The sequence below is a fragment of the Curcuma longa genome, unplaced genomic scaffold, assembly GCF_044706935.1.
Source record: "Curcuma longa cultivar G26 ecotype Majalengka, Jawa Barat unplaced genomic scaffold, ITB_CL_G26_1.1 contig_24198, whole genome shotgun sequence".
NCBI lineage: Eukaryota > Viridiplantae > Streptophyta > Magnoliopsida > Zingiberales > Zingiberaceae > Curcuma > Curcuma longa.
The window spans coordinates 739-10077 of record NW_027432358.1 but is presented as its reverse complement, the minus strand read 5'-3'; the positions used below and the strand labels follow the sequence as shown (position 1 = coordinate 10077).

Genomic DNA, 9339 nt, shown 5'->3' with positions numbered 1-9339 from the left:
TGTCTCACACTCTTCCTGATGCACAGAATTAGCAAGTTGCTAGGAAAGATCAAGTAAAATTTTTGTGTTAGTCAAATATTTCTGAAGTTTGATGACGGTGAGATAAAAGAAAATTGTTAGTGACCTTGTTAGCCGAGCCTCACAGCATACTTAAGTTAAAACTATGCAATTTATGAGCATTCACATAATAAACTGATGAAAATGACATTAACCTGCTATAGTTATCCATTTGAGAACTCAAACTTCAGTAACAAATATTTCTGAAAAAGATTGTCAGGATACAAGCACTAAAGGATGTTTTTATTGCCAGTGTCAACAAGTATTGTTCTACAAGAAAAATGAAATGGCTGCATACAGCTTGCTTCGTTTTATAAGTTTCAGCAACAAACTAACATAAAGTAACAAGGATTTACTTTGTAATGCATCCATTGGATTTCCACGGCTTCTCTGTATGCTTGCATCGCACCGTGAGGAACTTCATAGAAAAAAATTTCCTACAAAAGCAAACCAGTGGCAGTATGAGATGAAATCAAATGCAAGGTTCCCAAATTGAACTACATATTGCGAATCCATGAATTTTGGAATAGTTAATCATAAAATACTATTAAAATTTTGTAAAATAGGTTCCAAAGTTCCTACATAATAGTTTATACATCCTAAAATATATATATACATTTTAATAAGCATGATGTAAGTCATGTAGCATGCAGATCATCACACAAACAAAACAATAGAGTTTCAAATCTCACCCTGATCAAAAAAAATTAGAAATTAGTTTCTATTACACTTTATCTAAATTTGAAATCAAATGGACAATAGGACATTTGATCCTTAATTACTACCAACAATAGTATACACATAGTACACTTCACCTCCATCATCAATTCCAGAGTCGATAGGATTGATGCAACTTAAGAGATGAATAGGAAAAAAAAAAGTAGCACAACATAAAGAGAGGAAGGGGAAGAGGAAGGAGGCTTCAACCTGCAATACTTCTTCTAAGCCACCGTCAACTACATTCTCACTCAAGTATGAGTCTTGATGTGGCAAGACTTATGTTTCTTTTCAGACTCTGTCAAGTGTTCAATTTTTCCTCAAAGTCTCCATACGAAAAGATTTCTCCTACATAAGACTTCTAAAAATTTGTCTCTCAACTCTCCATTTTTATTGTTGTACCATGTAATAGAAAATTCATCTTTCCTTTTTTATATATATGGTTTTAAGATGGAATGGATTTATTATGATGGGTTGAACTTAAAGTCTGATTGAGTTTTCTTTCTTGTCTAGAATCATACTAAAAATAGATTCATGAGACATTTTCCAATTCACATATGATATGTATTGTTACATGTATGAATAATATCTTACAATGAGAGTTATACATTATATGATTCTTACAACTATGACGATGTGATAAAACATGATGCAGAATGTCTGCAAGAATACTACCACTCAACAAAGTACCACGGATATGAAGCAGTTTCTAAGATCAAACTGCAAAATGCCATAAGAAATAATGCTACGTATGATAGGAAGGAATTTAATCCATACTTCAGAAAGTTTGTCTTCTGAAGGTATTGCCAAAATGCCTGGACCATTTTGGCAGTCAGGAGTTGTAGGTGCTTCTACCAAGGTAGAGTGACATGATGCGTCACCATTATGTTTCAGGAACCTAACTGCATAATCCATGACAGAATCTTGAACCTACTCACAAAAAAAACATATCATACATCAATATGAATAACACCACAATGCTTTATAAGTCTACAAGAATGGAACAGAATGATACTTAACAGAGGATAGCTAGTATCAAACAGCTAATGATGCTACTTTAGCAAGACAAAAACAGCATGCTTAACAAGATGGCATTTTATTTCCACCAACTTATCATGGTATTTTGATAGTTAATTGGAGTACAAGTTCATTCATGAGATCTGTAGTGCATGTAAAGTAACACTGGTTAGAGCACCTAGGAATTCATCTAAGCATTCTTTTAAGATGGATTGAAATTTTAAGCCGTGCTGGATATTTATCATTCCACTGTGAAATTGTGACGCAGAACAGCTCTGGAATATCAAAGAGTCAACAACAATAACAGAAAGCCGTCTTCCTCATGATTCCTCATTCGGATTCGATGGCAGTGACCAAATCAACTATAGAGAGTGAGGTGGCAAGCAATCCTCCTTGTGATCTGCCAAAAGTGAGCAAGAACATCAAGTGATTCCTCCCTTTGGCAACAATGAGTGATTCTCTCACGGTTCTACAACATTGGTGATTCGAGTGACTCCTCCTTCAAGTGATTCACAATCCTTCCTCCTTGAAGGTTCTCCAATGCAGTGACAGAGAGACTAGGTAAGCTTCTTCCTTATTTTTCTCCACAGTAACGTCTGCACTGGCAAAACAGACCTGCACCATTTCATTCCGAACAAGGACTAAAAGCCTGGCTAGGAACAAGATTTATACCTTTTTTTTATAATAGCAATAAACAACAGAGAGATTACTCCACAGTGACCTGGAAGACCAAGATTCAAGTTATGAAAAAACTCCTTCGAAATTGCTGTTGATCCTCTAGATCCCACATTGGTGGCTTGAATCCTTGAAGATTCAAGCCATCATCAGACCGACAAGTTTATCAAAAAAAATAAAATAAAATTGACTTTTTAAGTTTATATCCTATTATTATCTTAAATGATTGAAAAACTATATAACAAAATAATAAGTATTTCCCTCATTCTTTCCTTCCAGGGGGAACAGAAGAAATAAAGAGTATTCCCCTTCCCTTCCAAGGAAAGGGTGGAAAGATTCCATCCTTGTTGCAATCCTCCCAGGAAACACAAATGGGAACAATTTCTTCCACCTCTCCCTTGATACTTCTTTCCTTTCACTCATTTCTTTTCCTTTGTACTTTCTCTCCTTTATACGAAATACATCAATGAAGATATGAATTATTATTAATCTGTCGAAAGTAGAATGACCATCAAAATGTTATTATTCTGAAATTTGATTGTGTAGCAATTCAATTATTAGCACTAGAAAAATTCCAACATAGAACCATTCATTTTACTCTGGAAATGTTGAATTTGATAAGGTTGAGAAGTCTGATTCTATAATTTTAGGCTTTTAACAAATAACATTTTGAACTTACAGAAATGGTGCAAAATAAATTTCTAGATATGAAAGAATGCGGAATTGGATGAAAAGCAATGGTAATTATATTAACCTGGAGTGTTTTATCCAACCCCACTATTGTAAAGACATAACAATGAACTGTATAAAAATACATTGTACTAAAAGTCAAACCTGCTCTCTCTTCACTTCAGCCTCGTTGGCATTTGATGCCCTAATACTATCTGATTTCAACTCTTTTCCATTAGGTGTCTTGTCATTACAAATAAGCTCAGCTGTATGCCAGAAATTGATAACAGCCTTAGCCAAACTTCTAGCAGTACTTTTTTTCTTGCGCAATAAGTTTTCCTGTCTGAACTTCGCTCGACCACAAGAAGCAATTAATCTAGAAATTCGAGAAGCAACTGTAGTCTTCCATAATCGCTCCTGTTTAAAATTAGTTTAAGTAACGTTGAAACAAACCATTAAGACACCATAACAAAATGATGACAAAGAACCCCACTCTAGACGTACCTGCATGAAATCATTTGCCATCCATGCCATTTCTTCAAGCACAAAATCCCAGTGACATTTATGATGCTTCTCAAGATACATACTACCAGCGGATAGTTCACCAGCCTTTTTAAGCCTTGCCTGTAGAACAAAATTTATGGGATCTTTCTTGTTGAATAATCACATGAATTTGGTATGCACCATAAACACATGAATTATACCTCTATTAATTCTGCTTCTTTTAGTATAGCATCTTCAAGTGCCCTTTGTTGATCTGCAGTGGAAGTTTGAAGGAAAGTGGTAAACAAAAAGCCTTTGTTGTTGAGGATGACCTTTGGATATTCAGAAGCAGAGGAAAGTAACAAGCATGTACCTGCTTTTTTTATAGAACTTGGTTGACTTAAAGAATTATCCACTTTTATTTCTGAGTCGCATATGATTTCATCATTCAGTCTCACAGGTTCTGAGTTGGTAGCAGGCTTGACTTCACTTACAATCATGGTTTTACTATCAGAAACATTATCTTTCATCCAGACAACTAAGTCACTGAGGTTTTGATGAAGTGGCCTAGATGTGTTATTATCATTGATGGAGGCATCAGAATTGAACGCCTCATTGTTTTCTTTCAAAGAGCTGGTATCTAGCAGAGACTGTTCAGAGGTTATCTGGTCTCTCACATCTCCACCTGATCTACCATTTGTGGACCTTAGCATCAAAGATTGATCATCATCAGGATGTTCACTGTTAACAGCACCATTTGCAATAGTATTTTTGTCCATAGTATCCGAATGTAAGTTTTTGCTAGTTAGGCCTTCAGCAAAATTCTTACTTCTTATATCATCCTCATTGAAACTGGGCTTAGTTTCATCATATCCATTGAGTTTTCCAACATCACTTGTGTCCTTAGAGTCCAATGGGGTAGAAGGCAAACCAACTGGAAGAAGACCATCTAACTGAGAGGAGGTTCCTTTAAAAGTTTTTTCAGGAATAGATGAATGTTTAATACAGGAGTCATCTAACTGCTTATTTTCAGTAATCTTGATTTCTTTCACTTCCTCAGGCATTTCGTCTACAATCATGTTAGTGCTTGTGTTATTATTCTGCTCCATATCTAAAGGGATTTCCGCTTGATCATCTGCCACTAAAACTTTTATAATGCAATTTTGATTTTCTTCCTTTGCACTTGAAATGGACGAGAAAGAACTATCTTGAGCTTTTATATCCTTAGGAGCAGGCGCATTTGACGATGCAACAGAAGCTTTGTTGCCATGTCGGGAAGCAGAATCAATCAAACTTAAATTACCAGAATCACGTGTTGTTCTCGATCTATTACGCCGCGCATATGCTTGGCCATTAGCCCCAGGGCGAACGATAACAGAGTCATCTGTTTCTTTCATATTGTGATTTACACCAGCTTGAGATGATTGTTCAAACAGAGCAGCACTACCTCTTTTACCTCTATGTTTGGCATATCTCTCTCCGTGAACTTTGATGTTTTCCCATTTAAAAAGCAACAAATTATCTCCAATATTAGTTTCACGACTCATGGAACCACCGGGTTTCCCACTGCTTTCAACTGAATCTCCATGCGGTGAAGCATCCAATGTGAAGCTACCTTTAGCTTCACTGTCAAGCAAAACCAGGGGGAAAAAGAAGGAAGATAGCTTAATAATAGAACTGTAAGTGATTATTACTATAAAACCATCTTATGCACATTGACTGAGGAACAAAACCTGGTTACATATGGCTCAGCATGTTGATCTGTAAAAGAAGTAGATTGTACACTGGCAGAAGCTCCATGACCAAATTTAAAATCCAAGGGATTTCCACCCTACAACAGCCAAAAGTAGACAACCAAATAAGGAAAATGCTGAAAAGATCAGCATGACAGTTCGATAAGAATTAAGACATTAATCTGCAAATACTTTCTCAAGAAATTCCAGCTCCCTTCTTCGCACTTCCTGAACCTCAAATTCGTGCCTGTAGTTAGGACATGAATAAATTTAATTTAAAGCAATTACAAACTCTATAAGCCGAATTAATTTTATTAGCAAAAACCTACCGTAGCTCAGCCTGAGCCCTCTCAATTTCTGCACGACCTGGTGAGAGTTTGGTGTCTACACCAAATGCACACTCTACAACGCCCCCCATGGGCTTGTGCTTTAATCTACTGGAAGAGAAAACCCTGGGCTATGCCCATACTTGTATTTGATGCTAAATCATCACTAAACCAATTGTTCAATCTCTGGTCTACACATTTCTACTCCTGCAAACTAAAAGAATATTACAGTCAGCAACTATCACAAATATAAAGGGAAAATAAGCAATGTGTAAGCCCATTTCCACATCCAAAAGGTAAAATTAAAAAATATAAAGTTGAGGATCAATGAAGATTTTTTAGTTGCTTAGATGATTAACATATACTTGTAGCCTTCTGTATGGATAGAGTGAGTTTAAACATGCATCTATACTATTTCTATCTGGAATTGTTTCTGAAAATGCTAGCCAAAAGTTAAAAGATATAAGGTGCATCCCTAAACATAAAATATAGCATTAGACAAGGCATGGTAGATGGAAAAAATGGATTCCTTGAACTCAAATCCCTTTTCTGGAGACACTGCAATACATTTATCTAATTAATTTACAGCATTTGATACACAAAGAAGTAGCTCCAATATGCTAGCTGGCTAATCAAGCTAACATAAAAAGAATGTGAATTTTAAGTCCTCAATATAGACCCAGTAGTACCCAATACAAGAGCAATGAAGCTGCTTCACAAAATAGTATTTTAGCCAAGCTCCAGCAACAATTTCAAAGAAACAAACAATGATAAATTAAAATTTAAGGCGTGTAAAGAAATACTTTGATGCACGATGAAACTTTGTTTCAGATTTCATGTGAATATTAAACAACTATATGATTATTGAGTATAGAACAAAAAATAGTCTCATTATGAAGATGATAAAATATTAAAATTTAAGATCCATATACTCTTCTACTAATCATAATTTTTAATTTCTGTATGTTCGTTCAAGTGCCTTTTTTTCCTTTTTCCAGATTTACAATGCTATTGCAACCCAAATGGTCAAAATAAAGGGCAGTAATCAGACAAAAAGAAGAGAGAGAGAGAGAGAGAGATGTTATTTGAATAAACAGTTAGTCCTTGACAAGAAATGAGACTGCAACAAATTAGGAGAGGAAGTGTTCCACGATGAGATTTTACCACAAAGATAAGCATTGAAGATAAAATTCACATAAACTTCTGAAAAGGTCTACTGCTAAAACAAGCAAAAAAAAACATTAACATTTTATCCAGCAAAAAGAAAACAGAAGGATAGTGATCCTGTATTGAGTCTTCTTCAGACATGTAAAACAAAGGCTTTGGTGAATGAGGCAACTGAGGAACAAACCCAATATTCCCTAGCCAGTGGGAATATTTTGGTTGCATTTACACATTACAAAACTAAGACACATTGGCCCAAACTGGTATTGGAGAATCACCTAGACATTAGCTGATGATGGAAGTGGTGAATGCAATAGTTTAGTAAATTTAGAAGTACAATAATTGTTCTGGTTCTTGACTATTCTTTCTTCTCATATGTGGCTAATGGCTGGTCATGTTCGTAATTAGATTATCAATATGGTACTGTGTGAGTTAATTCAATTACATTAAATAGAACTCATAAATGACATCACATCTGCATCTGGAGGATATCTCTAAATGGGGATATCAGAATCCAACCTCACATCTTGGTTAGCTAAGGTCTAACCCTGGAACAATAATTACACCAGCTAATTTATCCGTGCAGTTCTCAGTTACAGCTTCTGGGGACAAGATGGACAACAAGCAGCCACCAGGCAGTTTGGACTCCCATTTCCTACTCAATCCCTTAGTATTAGAATTTTTTCAGTCAGATGTAGCAAACCAACCAATTCAACAATGGAGATCCATCTAATTCAACTCCATGACAGATTATATGGTTGGTCATCAGCATCTGTGTTGTCACCTTTATTTTGTTTGTAAATGGGTTAAAGAGGTCTCTTACATGAATTAGGTGTGTATGGGCCACTTCACATCATGTCCATGCCAAACTAATCTATAAATGCTCCATCAGAAGTCCTTAGAAATGCAAATTTCTATTTTTATCCCCTGCCTTCTATAAATTAGACAATGGACAAGTTACCAACAGAACCCACTCTCTATGGACACTCTTGATTGACAGGTTCACCCTCCCTAGTCTTAACACACTATTAATTCCACTTTCCACATTCAAGGCGTTCTCCTCCAGAAGCTGAACACAATAGAAAATTGACTCCAAGCACCATTATAAAGAGAACCTTCACCACTCAATTTCCTAGCTTGTTCCTTGTTTCATCTACGTCATGTTTAGTTGTTTTCTATTCTTCAAAACTTTAATCTTTGTACAATTCCATTTTAGTGGACAAACCATGTCAAGTCTAACTAAGACGAATTTCACAAGCATTCTGTAGCATACTTCACAATGACGTGTATCAAGAGAAACTACCATCTGAATCTTATGGCTTTAAGCAGTTATTTGGGATAAATGAGAAAAAAAAATAAGGTAGTAAAAAATAGCAGAGAACAAACAGAATGATGGAGAAAGACCACACGGAACAATTTCTGGAAACAACAAGAAAATTAACATCGATGAACTTATTCCTACCCTATGCATCCTCTCGTGAAGCAAAACAAAATCAATGGAATGCATAGATACACCCTTATGATTAAAGATATATAAGCAACATTGGTATTCCTGAAGCAATTTGCTCAAGACGGGTAGTAAACCACATTGAGATCTCATTCTAACAAGTGACTGCACACGTGCAAAGACTAGTAGCAGCATTGAACACACGAGAAATAACTAACAAAATACTAAACCAATGCTAGAGAGAACAATTCAGAGCTTACAACTGCAAGACCATATCATTTGCATCCAGAAAAACATAGCAGGACTGAGAAGTAGGACCTTTGCAGGAAATATTAAGAGCTAGAAGTCGTTTTCCGCGCCAGGATCACTTCAATTCAATCTAAAGGAAGGGCCCAAACCAGCGTAGCCGGCAAAGGTCGTGCTCCTTTGCTGAAGACGGGGAACAAAACAGCGTTCTCTGACGTCGGCCGGAGCGCCGAACTTAAATAGTAAAATGTAGAAGAATCAGAGAGAGATAATTGGGGAAGAATGAGCTCGCCTGAGGACCAAGGAGGCGGATGGATGGCTAGGCTAGGGTTAGGGCTCGACGTGCGAATGAATGGAAGAAGGCGCCGACAGGGATGGAGTTGAATGCCAAGATTTTGCACCGCCGGAGGGAGAATCCAAGGAGATCGCGGGAGGGGAGAACAGTTAGGGTCGTCGGAATCGAGGCTCACTAGGTTTCGTGATCGAAGACGAGAGCGGAGGAGGGAGGGGAAGGTCGCGAAGGGGAAGATTGGACAAGGAGATGTAGGAGCCCCACCCCAGAGGTGGTCTGGTCGAATCCAACCAGATTGGCGCCATGGATCGAGCCCGACGCCGCACTCGAACTGAACCCAAACTAACGGATCCGGATTTGGAGGATCCACTTACTCGATCTGGAGACTAGAATCTGGAATGTGGAATCTGGAATCTGCATGAGCCTGAAAGATCCAATTAGATATCTGACGCAGAATAATAATGCGTACTCGTAGATGCAGTCCGTATAAGAGTTTATTCATCCCGGCATAAT

The 9339-nt window shown here is 36.9% G+C and overlaps 1 protein-coding gene across 1 annotated transcript; it reads right to left on the bottom strand.

The window, feature by feature from the left end:
* Positions 1-6: 6 nt before the first annotated feature.
* Positions 7-9026, bottom strand: LOC141818292 (chromatin modification-related protein EAF1 A-like; the record flags this gene model as incomplete). The annotated part of the gene is made up of 11 exons (XM_074705809.1): positions 8607-9026; positions 5681-5891; positions 5544-5598; positions 5352-5449; positions 3992-5244; positions 3840-3892; positions 3640-3759; positions 3301-3552; positions 1552-1704; positions 414-494; positions 7-39 (listed from the first exon to the last, which is right to left on the bottom strand). Coding segments are annotated over exons 2-11 (2187 nt in total), but the record flags the coding sequence as incomplete, so codon positions are not given.
* Between the last annotated feature and the right edge of the window lie 313 nt (positions 9027-9339).